Source organism: Zea mays, chromosome 1, assembly GCF_902167145.1.
Source record: "Zea mays cultivar B73 chromosome 1, Zm-B73-REFERENCE-NAM-5.0, whole genome shotgun sequence".
NCBI classification, from domain to species: Eukaryota; Viridiplantae; Streptophyta; class Magnoliopsida; order Poales; family Poaceae; genus Zea; species Zea mays.
In genome coordinates, this window is record NC_050096.1 from 307,502,533 (window position 1) to 307,523,968 (window position 21,436).

At 45.9% G+C, this 21,436-nt stretch overlaps 3 protein-coding genes and 1 long non-coding RNA gene across 7 annotated transcripts in view; 2 read left to right on the plus strand and 2 right to left on the minus strand.

Moving 5' to 3' along the window:
- Nucleotides 1-8,474, minus strand: part of LOC103644347 (actin cytoskeleton-regulatory complex protein PAN1) — a 9,845-nt gene extending 1,371 nt beyond the window's left edge. The window contains exons 1-3 of one of the 4 annotated variants that reach the window (XR_002266609.3): nt 7,045-8,345; nt 5,976-6,943; nt 5,365-5,879 (exon numbers count right to left, since the gene is read on the minus strand). Coding sequence is in view for 1 of the 4 variants with exons in the window: in XM_020547060.3 (XP_020402649.1) it covers nt 6,282-6,943; nt 7,045-8,257 (1,875 nt within the window). In the remaining 3 variants the exon portion in view is untranslated. Of the gene's footprint in view, nt 1-4,420; nt 4,807-5,345; nt 6,944-7,044 lie in introns of those variants that run through there. The other 3 variants (XR_002266610.3, XR_002266608.2, XM_020547060.3) reach the window with 3 other exon arrangements.
- On the plus strand, nt 5,413-13,192 carry LOC103644346 (uncharacterized). The gene is made up of 10 exons (XM_008667562.3): nt 5,413-8,916; nt 9,007-9,099; nt 9,219-10,126; nt 10,850-10,938; nt 11,137-11,240; nt 11,330-11,429; nt 11,503-11,578; nt 11,688-11,802; nt 11,872-12,403; nt 12,495-13,192. The coding sequence occupies exons 1-10, from the start codon at nt 8,670-8,672 to the stop codon at nt 12,988-12,990; spliced, it is 2,760 nt and encodes a 919-aa protein (XP_008665784.1). The 5' UTR covers nt 5,413-8,669; the 3' UTR covers nt 12,991-13,192.
- On the minus strand, nt 13,125-15,321 carry LOC100285763 (glutathione S-transferase theta-1). Its single transcript, NM_001158653.1, has 6 exons — nt 15,166-15,321; nt 15,013-15,086; nt 14,678-14,738; nt 14,017-14,070; nt 13,523-13,808; nt 13,125-13,441 (listed from the first exon to the last, which is right to left on the minus strand). Exons 1-6 carry the CDS (start codon nt 15,231-15,233, stop codon nt 13,235-13,237), a joined length of 750 nt encoding a protein of 249 aa, NP_001152125.1. The 5' UTR covers nt 15,234-15,321; the 3' UTR covers nt 13,125-13,234.
- A 5,284-nt stretch (nt 15,322-20,605) lies between these two features.
- LOC103644352 (uncharacterized) lies at nt 20,606-21,128 on the plus strand. Its single transcript, XR_002266900.1, has 2 exons — nt 20,606-20,717; nt 21,053-21,128. It is a non-coding gene; the product is annotated as an uncharacterized lncRNA (long non-coding RNA).
- Nucleotides 21,129-21,436: the final 308 nt, after the last annotated feature.

Sequence of the window (21,436 nt, forward strand, 5' to 3'; positions counted from 1 at the left end):
GTTTATTTGACCTTAAGGATGCCAATCTTGCCATGGACGCATTGTCTGTCGTTGTCATCTTTATACTTTTGTCCGACGTTACATTCATGTGCCACGGTTTTAAACGGAACAAATAATGATGTTGTGTGTGGCTTGCTTTCATTATGTGTTGCTTGACGTTGTATACCATAGTTGTTTATCAGAATTAATTAGCTTCTAATTTTGTATGCTAGGTTTACCATTTTGTTGAAGATCGGCAATCCTAGCATGGTTATCGCCTCCTGCTTGATTTTGTCAGAATGTGCCTGATGTGCTTGAGGGTGGCTAGCTGCTCTTGTCGCGGTCTCTCCATGAAACGGCTCACAAAACCCACCACAAATGTAATGTCTGGCCTAATATGAACCAGATAGCGTAGGCTCCCCACCAAACTTTTGTACATCGTCGTATCGACCTCCATTATTGAGCTCTTCGTCGAGAGCTTTAATCGGACCTCCATTGGCGTGTGGCATGGGTTATAGTTCCCCATGTCAGCCTTCGCCATCAGCTTGCGGGCGTACGCTTCTTCCCCCAACGTGATCAAGTCACGCCCTTGCTTGGCCTTCAGCCCGAGATGGAAGGACAAGAGACCAAGATCTCTCATCCGGAACAGACGATGCATCTGCTACTTGAACGCATCGATGTCCTCCAACCTTGCTCCAGTGATGATCAGGTCATCGACATAGACCCCGACCACCACACGCGACGTTGTGATGCCCTTGGTGTACATCCCATGCTCGCTGGCACACGTGGTGAAGAGCGAGTTGGCATAGGGTGTTGTCCATTTTTTTGTGTTCCAGCTCACAACGCCAGGCGAAGCCCATACAACGCCTTCTTTAGTCGTAGGACCTTCGCTTCGTGCTCAACAACAACAAAGCTCGACTGTTGCCGGATGTACACCTCCTTGAGCTCGCCATTCAGGAACGCTAACTTGACATCCATTTTATGCATAAGCTAGCCCCTCTGAGTTGCAACAACAAGCAAGATCTGCATAGATTCCATCTGTGCGACCGGAACAAACGCCTCGTCGGTAGTCTATCTCTGGCTACTGGATGTGCCGGTGTGCCCCTTGCAACAATCTGTACCTTATGCCTAACAGCAACGCTTGCTCATCGTGCTTTAGTTTGTAAACCCACTTCAGGCCAATTGGACGATGGCCTAGAGGAAGGTCGACTAGAGCTCACATCTTGTTCTCCTCAATGGATGGCATCTCCTGTTATTTCCTTGCACCAGCGGGCATCGCCTCGAGGCTCCTCGAACGTGGCCGGTTCATCATCAGTGGTGGTAAGGAGCAAGTCCTCAGCCACCACGAACTCTCGTTCTACCAACCCGGGAATTTCCACCAACCTAAGCACATTATCTAGCATCTTGAATCGGAAAGGCATCCCACTGCTGTGGTCAATGGCAAGGTTTGAAGTAGTGTCAAGTGGTAACACAAACTCCACCTTCGTCTATGATGAAGGTGTACCGATCGCTGGAGGTGTACCGAGCGTGGGTGTATATGTGTTGCATGTCGTTGGCATCGTTGGCGAGCCTGGCGCTGATGTTGCACCACTCATGTGCCCTAGCGAGCCTAACACAGGCACCACATCGCTTGTACCCGACATAGATGTTATGTCTTCAGTGCCTTCCTTTTCTGATTCAACGGTGTCCGTGCCTTAGAGCATCACCGTCGAAAACTCAATGTGGAACGGTTCTGCTCCCGTAGCGTTGGACCCGTTGACCCTGATCTAGTGCCACGTGTTTCCTTCTTCAAACACCACATCCGGTGTTAGGATTGTAGAACCTATACACATTGGACCCTGGCTCGTACTCGATGAACACCATCGGTGTACTCCGGTCATCTAGCTTTTGCTGGTGCTTTTCGACCATCTTCACATGCACCATGCGGGAGGAAGTGAACCAAAGGCTTTATATCATACCATGCTTCAAACGACGCCTTTCCTTCGGCACTCCTCGTCGGTGATCAGTTGAGTATGAAGATGGTTGTGGTGACCTCCTCCCGCCACAACCAGCCCGACATCCCCTTGGTCTTCAACATGCTTCTAGCCATGCCAAGCATCGTTGGTTATGCCTCTGCACCCCCACCATTTTACTAGGGCGTGTATGGCACAACGAGATGGTGGATGTCATGCTTGGAGCAATAGTCATCCAACATGTGCGTCGTGGACTCGCCACCATAGTCGGTTTTGCCTCATCTCTACGTGTCCCTGGAGTTGGATGATGGCTTCCATAGCCTGGTCCTTTGACACCAGCAACATGAGCCACATAAAGCGACTCTTGCCATCGACAGGGAGGAACAACTTCCCTCCAGGTGTCTCCAGGGTAACTACATAAGTCTGCATGCACTAGGTCGAGCAAATGAGGCACACAATACTTGTTGGCCGTAGGGAACGGATGTGGTCGACCAGTGGTAGTTCGCGCACCATGCCATCCTTCGATAGTTCCCGGAGCCCTGGAACCCGAGATGTCCGAACCTGGCATGCCATTGCCAGGTCACCTCCGAGCGCCTACCATCGAGGCACAGAGGTTGAGCGATGTTGATGTCAAGGACGTAGAGGTGGCTTGCTGAACGTCGCACGTTCAGCAACCGTAGGCGCTGGTCCTAGATCCTGAGAACGTCGTTCTTGATCAGGACCTTGTGTCCATCCTCGTTTAGTTGACCAAGGCTGGTGATGATTGTTGTCAATCAGGGGATGAAGTAGATGTGATATCCTAGCCCCGGAGGATGGTGATATTCTGGCCCAAGGCTTAATAGAATTAATAGAGTACTCATATCAACAAGGTGCATCTTCTTTTTTGGAAGCCTATCTCGAAAGAACCTCCAAGTTAAATGTGCTTGGCTTGGAGCAATTTGGGATGGGTGACCGACCAGGGAGTTTTCTCAGGTGCGCATGAGTGAGGACAAAGTGCGCACAAAAAACTCGTGTTGGTCTGTGGGGACAATATATGATCCTAGAGAGCTGCCAGGAGTAAGTACCGCCGATCTGGGAGTGGATGGGGTGTTACAGTAGACACCAGCCAACACCTGGTGCTCCCACTCTTACACCTAAAGAGGACAATGTCGCGGCCCTCGATGGCGACCATGGTGTCATCACCGAACCGAACGGTCATGTGGACGTCGGTGTCGAGCTCAGAGAAGGCCATGCGCTCCCTTGTCATGTGGTTCATCGCACTGATGTCAAGGATCCAGCGCGTGCTCGTGCCACCGCCCTTCTCAAGCTAGACGAACATCCAGTTCTCATCGAGGTGGATCTTTGGTGTAGGGGTTGGGGCTGCCTTTGTGGGAGGCAGTCTAGTGTCATTGGCGAACGCCGAAGCCATGAGTGCCACAGGCTCAAGGTCCTCAGTGAACACCCATTGCGTGCTGCCTCCATCCTCGATCTGGAAAGTGAGTCCATCTCTAGCATCTGGCGACGCGAGATGCGTCGATGATGATGATGGATTCGGGGAGGACAACTACATTGGTGTCCCCTTGTCTCTTCTTTAGTTTGGGTCACGATGGAGGTAAAGGGCCAACATTATTGCCTCTTCGGTGAGCTCCTCCCTAGCCTGGGTCGCACGGGCCTACTTCGTCCCTCTTCTTCCTAAGACATTCACGAGCCCAATGGTCTGTTTTACCACAATACTTACATTTGTCAGCAACAATCCGCTTCCCTTTCCATTGTCATTGTTGTCCTATGGTGGCCTTAAGCTGTCACTAACTCTGTTGTGCCCGCTACCACGCCACGACTCATGCCTGGCGACGTCTGATTGCCGCCCGAGCTTCCACTGCTGGAGCACAACATGTGCCACCAACTCATTCTCGGTCAGGTTTAGGCCAGCTAAGGCTTCGCCACCGTTGCTACCACCGAGATCGTATTGTTCCTCCTTCGCCTTGAGCTTTCCAATCAACTCCTTCATAGATAGTGTTTTGAGATTGAGAAGGGTTTTAATCATCATCACAATCTACGAGTGCCTCGGTGGACTAGCCTGTCTCTGGTTCCTGGTAATCAATGTCTAGGATCTCTAGTTGGTTGACTAGGTCAATGATGTGCATGCTGAAGTCGTTAACAAATTCACTGTCCTTGAACCTGAGCGAGTTGAACTAGCGTCGTAGCGTGTTCACCTTCGCTTGGCGCACTCGGTCTGCAGCGAGGTGCGTTTCTTGAGTGTGTCACACGCAATCTTAGCGGTCGTCTTGCTCGTGGTCGTCCCTTGCATCTCCGGAGGTACCCTAAGGGCCGAGGGTGATGGCCTCTAGAGCATTGCGATCGTTGGTGTAGTCAGTGGTGCCAACGTTCACGGTTGTCCACAGGCCTCTCGCCTATAGCTTCAACTTCAAGAGCGTCACCCATGAATAATACTACCTCTGTTCACAAATATATGACACTGTTGATTTTTTCGAAAACTTTGACCACTCGTCTTATTCAAAATATTTATTCAAAAATGTAAATTTTAAATAAAGAACAAACTACCTTAAGTGATAAAACAAATCACAACAAAATAAATGATAACTCATTATTTTTTGAATAAGACGAGTGGTCAAAGTTTTTTTAAAAAGACAACGGTGTCATATATTTATGAACGAAGGGAGTCGTTGGTCTTGGTCAGTATCTCTTTCACGATTTGATAGATCACCAGGACACGGTCGCCATTGCCAGAGTCGCTCCCCGTCTCTTGACGGCGATGCGGTGGTGAGGCAGTTTGTCCGCGTTGCATAACTGCAAGCACAGTCCCAACACGACAACGACGTTGATACCAGTTGTCGCCTTGTACTCCGGTGAGCCTTGCCAGAAACGAAGATGATCCCTGAATCACTCAAACGCTCATAAAACTCAACACGGACATTAGAAGAACACACTAAGTTTTGGTGCTGCCAAAATACACCGCTGCGTTAGGTGTGTTCTCTTGATCTGATTACACATGTAATTACAAAGGCTCACAGCCACAAGTCACAACATCAATGAACAATCAAGTAGCTAAGAAAGGAAATGAACCAATATGTTAAAAAAAGGAAACTAATCAGCTAAGAAAGGAAGTGGACCAATCAACTATGGGCATGTTTGGAAGCACCCAATTTTTAATAAACTGGCTTATGGAAATTGAGGTGGTTCCAAACATATCAGTTTATGCGTCAGTTTATAGAAATTGGATTCATAGTTTCTTAAAAACTGGCTTGCTTCCAAACAGGACCTAAGAAAAGAAACTAACCAATTTATCAATTAGGTAAAAAAAGAAAGGAAGCTAATCAACCAATTAAAAAGAAAACGAAAACCGAGCTGGATTATGCAACAATAGGAACCATGCAAGCCTGATGCTTCAATGTTACATGGGTGACTGAAATGCTGAAGCAGGTGAGAAATTGACCTTAGCATCCAGTGGCTTATAATATGCGGTATCCTCGATGATGCAATCAGGGGCCATCAACTTGTCGAGCCGTTTGCTGTTCCTTTCATTGAGGGAGGAGTAAAACTCCTGAACTACATCTGACAGGGGCGAAGATGGTAAGGTGGCACCTCTGCGGTCAGCATTGAGGAGTCCGCCATTGGCGTCTGGTCCTAATGCTGCACGTATAAGCTTTAGAGGAAGTCCTGGTTTCCTCGTGCTCTGTCGCCGAGGAGGCCAGAGGCTCTGCTGAGTAGCCGGTTGGATCTTGAAACAGGGTGATTGGAAGGACATAGATGGCAAGGTGGACTTCATGGTCTTGAATGCGTGCGTGAGCAATGAATGGGTAGGGGTTTGCTTGCTTGATAAAAGAGATCGCCTGAAGCTGAAGGTGTGTGGGGTGGATCAACTTGCGTGGTGGGTGGTTTAAGAATAAGATGGTTTGCGTGTGAAATCTGTCACCGATACCAAGATCGAAGCATAAAGCATCATCCATCCTGCCAACATAAGTAAGGGATTGCTTTCCATCTCTGCTTAGTGGTAAGAATCTGAATCTTGTAGATGCAGTTGCAGCCAATCGTCCAACTACTAACCTTTTACTGGTAAGTACTCCCTCCATTCCAAGTTATAATGTCTTTTGCTGTGTACTTGGATATATATACACTATGTGACTATGTCTAGATGCTTAGTAAAAGTAATATATATAGAAAAAAAACAAAATGTCTTACATTTACCTTTTTGTAGAATTGTTTGCCCTTTAATTGATCTATTTATTGGGTTGTTTGGCTATACCACCTATATACATGGAAACTGCTCTTTGTTCGTGTAGAGTACAAGCCTGAGAGGCGTGTCAGTAAATAAAGAAATAAAAAACAAACAAAGGAATAGAGAAGCATTCACTATTTTCGGAAGAAGCCGAAGACAGCCTTCTTGGGGTCTATCTTCTTGGAGGCCACCTTGGATTTGCTGCTCAGCTTCCCTGATGGTGGTGCTGATGCTACCGCGGCAGTTGGCCGTGGTGGTGCTGCTGCTGCCGGTTGTGGTGGTCCTGAAGCAACATCTGTTGCCGGTGGTGGTGGTGCCGCCACAGTAGTTGGCCGCGGTGGTGGTGCTGCTGCTACAGGTGGTGGTCCTGAAGCAACATCTGTTGCCGGTGGTGGTGGTGCTGCTGCTACAGGTGGTGGTCCTGCAGCAGCATCTGTTGCCGGTGGGGTTGGTGGCGCCACAGTAGTTGGCCGCGGTGTTGGTGCTGCTGCCGTTACAGGTGGTGGTCCTGAAGCAACATCTGTTGCCGGTGGTGTTGGTGCGGCTGCGACCACTGCACCTGCAGCTCCAACTCGAGCACCAGCGGAGGCGTCGATGGCCGGAACAGCGCCCAATATATGGTGCTCCCTGTTCTCTGTGAGCCCCCTCTCCCCCTTCTCCTTCTCTTCCACTGACACCAACGTAGTGAGCGGCACCCACTCGTTGCGGCCGCTGACGATGCTCGCGACCTCTTTGTCTTCTTCGTCCCGGTGCCCCTGCTCTGACGGAGGCGACACGGGCTGCAGCTGCTGCTTGGCTGCACATCACATGGATTTATTCATTATTTTTTTGGATACAGTTGCATTCGCAGCAAGCAATGGCTGAGGCTTCTCCGAAACCAAAATGCAGAGCAGGTACCTGCAGCTACTTGCTGCGTGATGCTCTCCACCTCGAACGAGTCCTCCTCGTCCTCGTCCGAGGGATCATGGGCATTGTTCAGGCTGCCGCCGGTGGCATCGTCAGCCTGCAGCGACATGTCGTCGTCAGAGGAATCACTGATGAGCTCCACGTCCACCGCCACCACCGTCCCGTTCCCCTTGCCGTCCCACGTCGATGCCATTGCCGCAGGTGCTTCTTCTACTTTGACTGCGGCTTCTTGTTGAGTCTGGTGATCGCTGGCCGTAGAGGCTGACGGGCTGGAGGAGTTGGAGTTGGAGTTGTCGCTGCCGGCGTCCCTGCCGCTGCCGCCGCCGCCTTCTTCCTCCGGGACGTCGGCGACAAAGTAGGGCATGAAGCGCGATGGCTGGGCCGTGAAGCTGTCGTGCCGTCCCACCAGCATTGCCGCTTTCTTGTCGTCGTCCTCCTCCTCCACCTCGTCCGGTTGCTGGATGTGGATGTCGAATGGGTTGGTGTGCTGGCCGAGCAAGGACGACGGGGCGGAGCCGGGGGCGTCCATAGCTGCGTCGTGGTCGAGGTCGAGGTCGAAGGGGTTCTTGGTCCTGGGCGCCAGCACGGCGGGGGTGTGGACATCGAGGTCGGTGAGGCCCCGATGGACAGTTATCCTGGACATGAGCTTCTCCAGCCTGGCGTTCCTCTCCAGCTCCAGCGACCCGATGCTCTGGATGCTATGCTCGTCGTCCGCCGTCCAGGCAACGGCCTCCTTTTTGTCGACGACGAGGTGGTCCTCATCCACGTCCTCCTCGGATTCGTTGGCGCCGTCGTCCGAGGAGCTGGAGCTGGAGCTGGGCCCCGTGCCGGCGGTGGTGAGGTGGCGGCCCTCATGATCCTCTAATGCCGCCGCGACCGCGAGGGGGACGTTGGGTTCGCTGTTGACGAGGACTGCGCCGAGAAGGAAGGCGGTGAGCAGCCAGACGGGCGAGGAGGCGGCGAGGAAGGCCAAGAGATGGAGACGGTGGAGCAGAGCGACAAGGAGCAGGGAGCGCAGGACCGTCCACCGGTGGCGTCGCCAGAAGCTGTGCAGGACGTGCGTCGCGGCCATGGATCGATCGATGTTCCTGTCCTCTGTTTCTGCTGCCTCAAATTCCTGGCTGAATCCTCGATCTGTTGAACTGAACTTGGATTGCAATATTGGATAGGTTTGATTCTGATCCGATCTTCCAATCCAAATCATCGACCAATTCGAAGGACCGGGAGCCAGCGGGCGAGCGGCCAAACCGGGGAAGGACCGGAGGATGGGCTGGGCCGTTTTCGTTCATGCCCAGCCCAGACTATCCAATCAGATGTGGGGTGTGGGTGATGAGGAAAGAGATACGAGAGCCCCTCGTCTCTCTCTCTCTTCTTTCTCGCTTGGGCCCTTATTATTTTTTAATATAAAAAATAAAATGAGATAGGACATCTAAAAATAAGTTGGTGGGTGGGTGCTCAGCTCAGCTCACCCTATCTTTCTCTTATCTTACGCCGTCGTCGTCCTGCTCCGGCGACGGCCAGGCAGCCGAGCAGATAAAAAGAGCCGAAGCAGCACCACCACCACGTGCCTCTCTTCTCAGCTTGCCTGCCTCACTGCACCCGGCCACAAGGGCAAGATGCCCGCCTCTGTCGCTGTCTACCCGGCCAAGATGGCATGCTGTCTCCAGCTCCACCATCTTCGCCGGCCGTCCCCTGCTCCGCTCCCTGCTCGGGTCCTCTTCCTCCTCTCGACCCCGCGCCTGCGCCCCGTCAGAGCGTCTCCCGGCTCGTCCCCGCCCAACTCCTTCGCTGGCTGGTCCTCCGACTCCGACAGCGCGGATGACGGCGCCGACAAATCTACTCTAGGGTTCGGCCGAGCAGGAGGTGAGACTCACTCCATCCGCCATCTTCTTCTCCTCCTTACTTTCCCATCTTCTAGCTAGCTAAACCTTTGATATGGTAGCTCCTCCTCAGGGCTTCTTGGACCTGGACTTGCTGCCTTTTTCTTCCTCGCCGGCATTACCTTTGCTGCCGTCTCTATCAGAAGCAGTGGCACCCACGCAGCTGGTATTCATCTCTTCTCTTTCTTTGCTTTTTTTCCCCTAACCCTAGCAAAAACATCGTACATTTTCATTCCATTTCCAAGAACCAAAGCCTCCCTATCCTGCTCACTTTGCTCTATGCAGGAAAATTGCAAAACTTGCCTACAGAGACTGCTGCCACGGAATCTTACCCTGATTATCACTCCCACAAAGAGGATGGTGCTACCAGGGAAGCTTCCTTACCAACGGATTGGGACGAAGAAGACTATGACAACCTCGATAAAAAAGAAGATACAGATGAATTCCTGACGCCTCTACAGTCAAACGAGGTTCCTGGGGTGCCAGCTGAAGGTGAAGTGGGGCACCTGTTGCAGAACACTGAGCCTGTTACTGATGGTGACCATGTTGTCGGTGAAGAAGCGAATCAGTTTGACAATCTCATTGCATCCGATGGTAATCAAGATCCACCACCACCTTTGCCCATACTCGATGCTGCAGGCCCCTCGGAGGAAATTCCTGATGTAGAAGAAACATCAGATCCCAAAATGGATTTGCCAGAAAACCAGCATTTCGATGAAACATTAACTTCAGATGCAATGGTGCTAGATTCAGATGTTGTGCCCATCCAGGACATCTCTGAAGGTGCCATTGCTGCTGCATTTCACCCAGAAGACAAAGGTGTCGAGCAGAACCCACAAACTCTTGACAAAGATGAACTTTCTCCATCCGGATTGCCTGATTATATGGAACATGTAAGCGCCGATGGGATGCATCCACTTGGATCAAACGAGTTATCCATGGCTACAAGGACCAGTGAGACAGGAGATGGGGAGGAAACTATAGTAGAGGATCTGTATAAAGGAGAAAGTGAATTAGAAAACCAAAACAAACAATTGGAGTCCACACCACCTGACCAATATTTTTCTTCTCCTGGAATTCCTGCTCCCTCTGTAGTATCCACTGCTTTACAGGTGCCCGCAGGGCCGATTGTGGTTCCAGCTTCTGTTGACCCAACCCAGGAAAATGCTATAGCTGCATTGCAGATTCTAAAGGTATCTCTCGGGAGTCACTGTTACTCAGTTTGATGATGATTCTTGTTATTTTAGTTTTGATCTGTGGGGATGGTTCTTTGTTTTGTCTATAACATTTGGATGGCCTAAGCCTCTAAGGATATATAAAAAAAACTTAATTTAGCCATGAAGCAATATTGTTTGCTCATCGGAGGTTGGGCCTTAACCTGACCTCCTTTGGGTTTTTTTTTTGTTGTTTGTTTGGTAATTAGTCTATGCTGTTGTTGATTACTATATCAACATTAGCGTTAATTATGGAAATTAGTCTATTTTGCTGTCACTTAGTTTTTATTAGAGTAAAGTCAATGATGATTAACATATTCTGTTATAAATTAATAGTAACCATGAAAATATTAGTGTTGATTGCCATTGATTTGTATACCATTAACTGTTATTATTTGAAGGTAAGAGATATAAATAGTTGACTATTCTCATCCCATCCACCCCTCATCCATTGAACCAAACGAAAAATTGGTTCATCCCATCTTCACAACACATCTAACATGGATGGCTCCATCTCTAAATCTAAAACCATGGGTTGCCCCACCCCTTCCAACTTTTCCTCAATCGAAACTCACCCATTGTGGATAAGTGCCATGCCATATCTTGTGCCGTCTCATTTGCATGATGTAAACTATGGAATGGAGTTAGTTAGATAGATAATCTTTATGGAACACCTTGCCTAATAATTTGTCCTCTTTTAAGGTGATCGAATCCAGTGCTCAAGCTGGTGAATTGTGTACCCGGCGTGAGTATGCTCGATGGTTGGTAGCTGCGAGCAATTGCCTTTCAAGGTGCATATCTATTATTCCTTTGTATCAGTAGACCTCCCAAGTGTTTGTTGCAAATATGCAGTATGGTCCCATTTCTCTTTTGTCCTATTTCATATTCTTCATACGTTTAAGGTCATTGCCTCTTGCTGTTAAATTTTCAGTTTTGCTCTCTTAGGTGATTATTCTGTTAACCAACTTATTCTCGTGGTTTCCATACAGGAACACTTTCTCAAAAGTGTATCCAGCAATGTATATTGATAATGTCACTGAACTTGCATTTGACGATGTCACACCTGAAGATCCTGATTTTCCATTCATACAAGGTGAGGCATGTCTCGAAGCTAAGTTTATGTATGGATTAGTGAATCATTATTGTGTAATGTCATTCATGTTCATTCCAATATATCCATAGGCCTAGCAGAAGCTGGATTGATTTCTAGCAAGCTTTCAAGATCTGATATGAATATCCCAGAAGATGTTCATGACAATCATATCTTGTTTTCCCCTGAGAGGTGATGATATTTCAATTGTATGTGCCTCTCTCATACGCTCTATCAAACTCCTAATCAGTTGTCTTCCCTTCAGTCCTTTGTCACGTCAAGACCTTGTGAGTTGGAAAATGGCCCTGGATAAGAGACAACTGCCTGAAGTTGACAGAAATGTAAGAAATAGAATTTTTTTTTTCATCTAAAATTTTATGATTTCTATCTTGACATCAGCTGTCTATGCTTACATTAATGTGCTCTCTCTCTCTCTCTCTCTCTGGGCAGTGTTTGTTCAAACTATCTGGCTACATAGACATCGATAAGATAAACACAGCTGCCTGGCCAGCTTTGGCTGCAGACTTGGATGCTGGAGACCAGAGCATTACAGCTCTTGCCTTCGGTAAGCTCTTTGTATAATTGATCTTCCTGGTGTGGATTCAGGGTTATCGCTAAAGCTCTTGTCTTGAAGGTTTCACAAGACTTTTCCAACCGAACAAACCTGTGACAAAGGGACAAGCTGCCCTAGCATTTTCAGCTGGTGATTCTGGCGAAGTGGTTCTGGAGGAGGTTGCCCGTATCGAGGCAGAGAAAATAGCTGAAGCAGCTGTAAATGCACATGCTGCATTGGTTGCTCAGGTCGAGAAAGATCTTAATGCAAGTTTTGAAAGGGAGCTTAAGGAGGAAAGAGAAAGGGTAGAGACCCTTGAAAAAGTAGCTGAAGAAGCTAGGGTGGAGCTAGATAGGTTGAGGGCAGAAAGAGAGGAAGAGAAGAATATTCTGGTCAGGGGCAGAGCTGCTGTTGAGTCTGAAATGGAAGTTCTGTTGAAGTTGAGGAGTGAGGTAGAGGAACAGCTGCAGAACGTACTGAGCAAGAAGGTGGAGGTGTCGTTCGAGAAGAGTAGGATTGAGAAACTCCAAAAGGAAATTGAGAGCGATAACTCGGCTGTTGTGCAACTTCAGTATGAGCTTGAAGTGGAGAGGAAGGCGTTATCTATGGCAAGGCAAGAAGAATTCTTGACATCTGAGATTTGATCATTTTTGTGCATATTATTTCATTGTGCATGATGTTATTGTGCTCTTTAACTTAACCAGGGCTTGGGCAGAGGAGGAAGCCAAAAAGGCCCGGGAGCATGCACGCGCCCTTGAGGAGGCCCGGAACCAATGGGAGCGTCAAGGAATCAGAGTTGTTGTCGAAGGAGAACTGAAGGATGACGCCTCAGCTGGGGTGACATGGGCTAACGCTGGCAAAGAAAACGCAGTCGACGAGTCTATCAACCAGGCAGAAGCTCTGCTGGAGAAGCTCAAGACAATGTCTGGTGAGATGGAGGTGAGGTCTCGGGGTGCGGTGGAGAGAGTGATGCAGCATGTGAGGTCCTTCATCGCAATCCTAAAGCAGCAAGCTGCAGATGCAAGGCAGTGGTGTACCGAGTTTGGGGCTTGTGCTGCTTCCAGGGCAAACGAGGTATCAGCACAAGTGAAGGGAAGCGTATCTGCGTTTGGTGCAACCCTTGGAGACAAGTCGAAGAGGGCAATGGAAGAGTGCAAGGACGGCCTGGAGAGGATTTCACACAGATTCAAGACAGACTAGATACCAATTTTGTTGTTTGCTTGTTTTTTGGGGATGATGTTGTTGCAGAGTTGTTTACTATAGCATGCTGGAACGAACAGTAAGTAGTTCCCGACCGTGGCCTTGTGGAATAAGTAAGTGCAACGAAGCACTTGTGGCCTTCTGGAATAAGTGTAATTAATACCAACAGTAATTAATAATAGTTCCCGTTTATTATATTATATCACAAGATGGATCTGTCTGTCGCTTATTCTGCCTTTGGTCGTCAGAGCTTTGATGCTGTTTTGAGCTTTGTGCTCGACTCAAAAGCCTTGCTGCTGCTGCCTTGCACCATGCGTGCCTTCTTCACTTGGAAAAGGAGCTCGTGGGCTTCCTCAAAATGAGGGCTCGTGGCTTTCTTCACCTTGTCCATCCAGACAAGGATCCTCTCATGAGCTCCCAGGAATCGGTCACGGACCTCATCGCCAAGGATCTGCAAACATACAAGGGGTCATCATCGCCAAGGAGGATCTGGATCTGGATAGCAGCAGCAGCAAGCAGTAAGCATGCATACCTCCAACTGCATTATCTCACAGACAAGGCTCAGATCTGCAATCGATGGCTGGGGGATACCTAGCAAGAACTTGGCATCGCCTTTCAGCCATACGGATTCGATCACCCCCAGTGACTGCATCACAAGCTTCTCTGCTTGTTTCACAGCCTCATGACTTGTCGTAAGACCAAGGAAGGGAGCCAATGCAGTGTGCATTACAAGGGTTGCTGCACCACGCCGCAAATTTGAGTGATGCCAATCCAAGATTGACTCAATTTTGGCTCTGGTGAACAAGTCAGAAGGATACCTATATCATAAATTAAATATTACTAATTAATTACCATACTCGGATTTAACTTGAACGATCAACAAAGATGAAGTGCTTGTTACACATAAAATTGCCACATCTACATTAAATGCCATTAATATTCGAAGATCATTAAATCATAATATTCCTAAAAGATAAAGCGACACTTGTGGAAATAAAATAAGTTTAGTGCTAATATGTAACGCACCAGTGGTCAGCTACTCCAGGGAAAACCGATGCAAGATACCTCAAAATCGCATGACTGCCACAAAAGCAAATTTTTCATCACGAAACATCAAGTATTACAACCATAAATAGGACAGTTTAAGCATGTACAAAATAATTGCGTATAACAAAAATAATATTGTAACCAGATGATCCCAATCATATCAATAAAAACAACAATAACAACAAAGCCTTTTTAGTCCCAACTCCCAAGCAAGTTGGATAGACTAGGGTTCAAACCCAACAGAAACCATGAATCAAGTAGTTTTTCATGTGCTCCTATTTAAAAATAAGTATTCGGTTATATTTCATCCTTTCAAGTCTCTTTTTCAAGTCTCTTTCTGTTACTATCGCCATAGTTGTTAAACAGCTCTATTGGAAGGTCTAGAAAATTTCTTTTTAGGCATCAGATACGCTTGCAGTTTCTATTCAAACTTATATAATGTAAGAATAGGAATGCGTCATCTTCTAATTAATATGTGGTAAAGAAAAAAAAACAAAGCTAACACGCTACCAGCAGAAAACAAGGGAAAATAAAGATTTTTTTAGCCCGTGTCAAGCTTAATGCAGTCTGTCTATGTGGTTGACCTTTCAGCAAAGTTGAGAAAAAGATAAGCAAGCAAATAATAAACAAAAAGGCACACCTTTCAAATAGTTTGAATCTTCCATCAACAATTGCAGGTACCTGTCCCATTGGGTTTATTTCTGAAAGAAGAGAGAAAGGCAGATGAGCGTACATGCAGAAACACTGCAATACTAATGAAATGAGTTTCAATATTTACCCACAGTCACTCATGCAAGCAAGACCATATAGCAACGGAAAGCACATAAAAAAATTACGAAATATTACACAGCTGCCGCTGAATTTGAGGAAGGTGGAAGAACTCTCCCTCTCATATGTCTCTATATCACAGACAGACAGACAGACAGACAGAGAGAAGGGGTGGATGGGGGTCAAGAAAGGGTCTGAGGATGGTACTTTTGAATTCGGGTGTGAGGTGCTGAGACTTGAACAGATCCACCGTGACCTCCTCGAAATCGATCTGGTTCACCCTGCAAACGGTGGCGGGCATCAAGAATCGGCGGCCGGCCGGCCGGAGGATGACTGAACGGAACGGGGTCACAACAATACCTGCAGAAGATGATGACAGCTCGGGAGGGTTGCGACCGCCGGTCGGCGTACACCTTGACGGGCTGCATAGCGATTCGAAGCTTGGGGAGGCTTCTCCGACCCTCGCTGCTCTGCTAAAATCTGCTCTTTTCCACTGCTGCACGGAACCTCGGATAAGTGAAGACAGACAGAACGCAGACGCGGCGCAGCGAGGGCAACGTATAAGGGTGTTTCCACCCACTTATTTAGCATATATCACATCGAATATTTAAATATATAATCTAATTATTATAAAGCAATTACATATACGAGACAAATTTATTATACATTTGTTTACTTCTATATTAAGAAGGAAACGAGGTATACAAGTCGTGTAGATTTGAACCTAGGGCTTCTCTATATGGTGATTATGGTTCTTTTGTCTTAGGGATTTGAATCTAGGGCTTCTCTATATGGTGATTTTGGTTCTTTTGTCTTAGCATCTTTAGGAACTCATTTGTCATGTAGGAGGGTGTCAATAGTGTCACAACCACTCCCTCTTACTTCTATGCATGTAGCATGATGCTTAACTACATGGTGTTATTTGTCACTGCATGGTCTCGCCTAGGTGAACCTTCTTGAGGCTTTCTTGGTACATACACGAGGAGACTCCCTTCCAAAGGGGCTAATGAGAGGCCCTAGAACCCTCTGTCACTAGGGCTAGGAGAGTCCCTTGTCTTGATGCACCACACCAATTGCATGATTGTGGTAAGGGAGTAACTGGGCTTCGTTGCTGTGAAATAGGCAGACATGCAGTACAATGCATTTGCATCTTTCGGGCTATAGAATGCTAACTAGAATTTTCGCACGACGTTGCTATGCACATCGTTTTATTTTTATTGTACCTTTCTTTTGGTATAGTCTATAATTGCGGATAGCACTATTTTGTAAAATTTTGAATGATTACAAAATCACAGGCTTATATGTTTCTGAAATGGAGAATATAATATATTTTCATCAAGGTATAATAATGTTAACATAGCATTCAAATGAGCATGCTTATTAACAACACTTGTAGGATATACTTTTATACATTGATGGTTGGTTAAACATATAGCAAATAGCTACATACATTACTAAGGAGTTTTAGCATCATAGTTGAGTGTGTTGACCCGCGAAAGGGCCTCTAAATGAGTTGGTTAGGTGGTCTAAGTAGCACTCCTCAAGTACTTAGTTTGAATTCTAGTGAGAGTGGTTTTTAGGCCGAGGTTAACAAAGGTCGCTCGCTGGAGAATAGATGTAAAAAGAAGAATATTAATAAAGGACATACTTTGCAGAATAGAGGTAAAAGAAGAAACCTCAATAACTGAAATTATCAATAATTGAGGTTTCTTCTTGTACATCTATTCTCCAAAGTATGTACTTTATATATATTAATATTTGACCATTTATGTTTTTGAATGGTCTATCCATTTCTAATAATTTCAGTGTAGTGAAATCATATCAATTCTGGGATTGCAATGAAAAAAATAGAGAAAAGAATCACATGTTCATTAAAAAGGATAGCTATATAGAGTGTATTTATCTTGATATAGCTTGTATGGACCGATTGAGCTAATGCTCTGATCTTGATTACTTGCAAGAATTTATTTTATTTTAGTGGCTGATGGGTAAGTGAAAGGATTTGATTTTTAGTTTGTTTCTGTATTCTCGGAACTAGAGCTACAAAGAGAAGAATTTTGAAGCTTTTGATGTATTCTCTTTTGCTCGAAGTATCTCAATAGATAAAAACAGACGTAAATTTGTTTCATGTGATGAAATTATTGTGTGTGAGTCTTTAGGGCCCAAATCCGCTTTTGACAAAAACATGAAAAATAAAAATAGCAAAATAAAAAAGTGTATATAGTATCATATTACCCTATCATGAAAAGGAAAATTTTATAGACTATATTATTATTATCTCTACTAACTATTAAGGGGATACTGTAGACTGCTGCCGCCGCGAACAGCCCGCCGCTACTGCTCCGCACGCCCGCCGCGAATGCCGCCGCGCGAACCGCCCGCGCGAACCACCCGCACGCCGCCTGCCAGCCGCACCGCACGCACGCCGCAAATGCCGCCGCGCGAACCACCCGCACGCCGCCTGCCAGCCGCCATACCCTCACCCTCACCTCCCCGTACCCCGCCCCACACGCCACCACCATCGGTCGGGAAGCAAGCTCAAACCCTAACCGCCGGCGATGCCAGCACGATGGCCCGCTATGACCGCGCCATCACTGTCTTCAACCCCGATGGACACCTCTTCCAGGTGGAGTACGCTCTCCAGGCCGTCCGCAAGGGCAACACCGTCGTCGGCGTTCGGGGCACGGACACCATTGTCCTCAGCGTTGAGAAGAAGTCCACACCCAAGCTCTAGGATTCCAGGTAGCAAACCCTCCGTCCCTCCCTTCTATCGTCCGACCGCTCTACTCCCTTCCTTCATTTTCTGCTCTGTCTAAGAAAGAAGGTCCGACGTGGCGTGGAGCCGTGAGTGTGCCATGTTCGTGGCTGTCGTTGGGCTCGCCTACTTTCTCACCAATTCTTTCGCCATTGAGGTTGCTCTGCTCCCCTTTCTTCATTTTCCGCTCTGTCTAAGTTTCGTTGTTGATGTGTGTCAGATTCTATTGAACTAGATCGAGGAAGGAAATGACATTTCAAAGCAGTAGATCTGTGTAGGGATTTGGCTATATGTGATGGTGCTTGTCTAGATTCGTGTTTGCTAAGCCTGGTTCGTTGATCTGGTGAGATGGTGCATGATCGAGGTTTGATTGTTTAAATCTGGAATTTTGGATAGAGAATTAGAATAGGGATTAGCTTTCTGTTGTTGGTTATACCTCTTAAGCTTTCTGTTGTTGGTTATACCTCTTTCTTTGTTAGACTTGCATCCAGCAGCTCACGCATGTGCATCCCCAAATAGGCACTGTGCATTGTGCATTTAGGGTAGCGGTTTTCAGTAGGTCGCACTTGCAGATGTGCATCCCACATCGCGACAAACTACCACATGTTGGCACCTAATACAAAGCGGGGATGTGTGTGCCATTTTATTGTGAAGCGCTTGATTGTTGAACCATCTATGGACAAGATGGCTGTAGGGACAAAGGCAATGTTTGCACCATACATATCTGATGAGTTGCGTCTTCAAGTTATGTCTTTGCTCTATGTTGGCATTCCAGTGGAGACCATAATGCAGAGGCATACTAAAATGGTTGAAAAGCAGGAGGTCCATCAAACAGGGACGATCTTCTTACTCATAGATATGTTAGGAGACTGGAAAGGAAAATATGTCGTTCTGTTTATGAGCTTGATGATGATGACACTATTAGTATTGGCTTATGGGTTGAAAATAACCAGGATTGTAGTTTAAAATATGTCGTTCCAATAGTAGTTTAAAATTTACTCATTCCAGTGTAGCATTCTCATTCACTATTTTGCAGTATCCTGTACATAGCATCCTTGTTTTCGATCAGCACAAAAATGCAATTCCTATTGCGTGGATTATAACCCCAATTTTGCACATGGTGAAATATATAAATGGGTGGGTGCTCTTTTATGATCGAGCGCATACAAAAGATCCTACTTGGCAATTGGGTGGCTTCATTATTGATGGTCCCTTGGCTGACGTTCGCACAATAAGGTAGTGAATAGCTTTTTAAAACTTCATTTTACTTTTTCCTTGTGCTGCATTGCCTGACCATATAACATGTTTAACAGAGAAGTATTCCATTGCCCTGTGCTGATCAGTTTATGGCGTATCCGGCATGCTTGGCATAAAAATTTGCTTAACAAATGTTCAGACATTGAGAAGCGATCGACAATGGCCAAACGTCTTGGAGATGCAATTTCTATTATATGCAGAGGGACTGGTGATGTTGAATTATTTGAATCCTTTCTGCAAGATTTTGTTGAGTGTGTTGGGTTTCTTGACTACTTCAAAGTTGTATGGCTTCCAAGACTTGGTCAGTTCATGTGCCTTTCATGTATCATATTTTGCTTCTCTATCTCTGGTTTTTTACTGTAGTTGCCAAAGGGTTTTAGTTATACATTTTCTTAAGAAGTAATGTGTTAAGTTATTTGGTGAGGTTTCTTGATTGATGTCAGATCCTCTACTGCTGAGTGCTGATTGTTAAATATCTTCCAGGGGCATGGATAACTGTCTTAAAGGCCACAACATTTTGTGTGACCTCATGTGCAACCTGCTGGATGCGTGAATAATGTGTTTTTGTTCCCCATTTTGCGCACCCGCAACCGAATGCAGGAGCTGCTGGAGGCAGCCTTATGGAAGCTCTATTATTGGGTGGTTGGGTGGGTGGGTGGGGGTGTTTTTCTGGCTGCATCTTGTTTTCAAGCATGCTGCAATCCCTATAGTAATTCTGACTGGGATACGACATTCCATTCATGGCTTGTACTTGTTAACTAATAAGCTAATAAAAATTTGAACGAAAATAATGTCATGTTCTGAACTGTCACAAAGAGTGCATACATCATAACTATTTTTTCAACTGTGATTTTATGTCCTATAATATTGAGTGTTTGTTGTTGGTTTCAATTGAGTACTATATCAATCTGCAGGCATTATGGCAACTTCTGTGGGTTATTCCATCCTCTTCTACTCAAAAAGTGTCACCCAACCCTTCAGGCCTTAAAAAGTTGTCAGTGGAGAATGTCAAGACTAGAGCTAGGGTTGGGTTATCTGAACTTCTCACACAGGTTGATAATCTTGTCTTGATATCATGTTATTATTTCTTTGTTTTCTTTGAATTCTGATTTTGGGCAGGTTGTGTTTCTTTTTTGTTGTAAGGACTTCATATCATACTTATTTGTTGATTATTGAGAAAATTTTAATGATACTGTATGCATACTGGACTACTGGTGTTTCTTTGGGTAGTGCACACATGGTCGGCTGTCGCTTTACCGGAAAGACATCATGAACCTGATGTTGTGCCCTGAATCTGGGATAGCACAAAATAAAAAACACCTTACACCTGTTGTTGTTGAATATTTTCTTTTGGTTCAATGATGTAGGATTTATTTGCTCCACGAGTGTGTGGCATAAATTCACTTATAGCCTAAAGCTCTGCAGTGCTCTTCCATTTTTTTGAGAAGCATGTATGAATGTTGACCAATTTGCAATCATTAAACTTTTGTGAGCTGAGATATTCCCAAACAATGTCTTGAACTTTTTTCCACTTTCTGCTAGCAGTCCCAATTAACGTGTTCTAGACAATCAACATCACATTCTGCATTGACAAGACAACGGTTCAAAATAAGAAGTCGACTTTTGGAAGATGCTTTTGATCAGCTAAGTTTGCTTTCTGAAGAAGATCTCAAATGACCAGTATGATGACATTCTCTTATCTTTCCTCGTGGGTTTAACACGTGACACATTCTGCTAAAGTGCTAATATCATATGATACTTCAAACTTCTTGATGTATGTAGATTTGAGTTTCATTTATTAATGAACATGGTGAGGAGAATTGATGGTGGTGGAATTTTCAAGGATTTCATGGAAAATATTACTCGAGCGGCTTTTGATGTGCAGTACGGTCTCTTCAAGGTATCTTTTTTTGGTTGGTCTCATTCATCCAGTGCAATGGTATCATTGTAGCAGCGACCATTATATTTTTGTGTCCTAAACTACTAATACATGTTACTACCTCCGTTCTCGAATATTTATCGCTCGTTAGTTTATTTTTGAACTAATCGGTGACAAATAAAAAAGAACGGAGGGAGTACTAAGTTAGTAGAATTCTGGTTCACAAATATATTTATTTTGATGTCACAAACAGAATTGCTCTGGTGGAATAGCTATTATATGTACTTGTAGTATCGCTTTACAGTTGGATGAGGCCTCACGTGCTTCTTTTGGAATACTTGATTTTTCTTTTGTAGGAGACTGCTGATCATCTTTTGTACCCAAACCCAGGATCAGGATTGGTTCATGAACTACATCTGCAATATTTCCATTTTCTTGGAAGTCTACTTGGGAAGGTACTTTGACCATGTCCCTTTTTCCCGTTGCTAAGGAGATACTTGATCTAGCTCCTAGATTCTTACGTAATTTGGGGTTTGTGGCCTAAAATGTAGTGGTTTGAGTCTTTAGTTCAAAATGGAATCGAAATCAAGATGTTTTAAGGACGCCTAGCACCAAGGAGTTGGGTCTGAAGCTATACAGGCCCTTAGTTTAAATTAACTTGTGGCACCTTCCCTAAGGCTTAGATTGACATCCAAAATTTTGTTTGATCTGGTGGGTACCCTTCGTGTGTTAATTTTGGT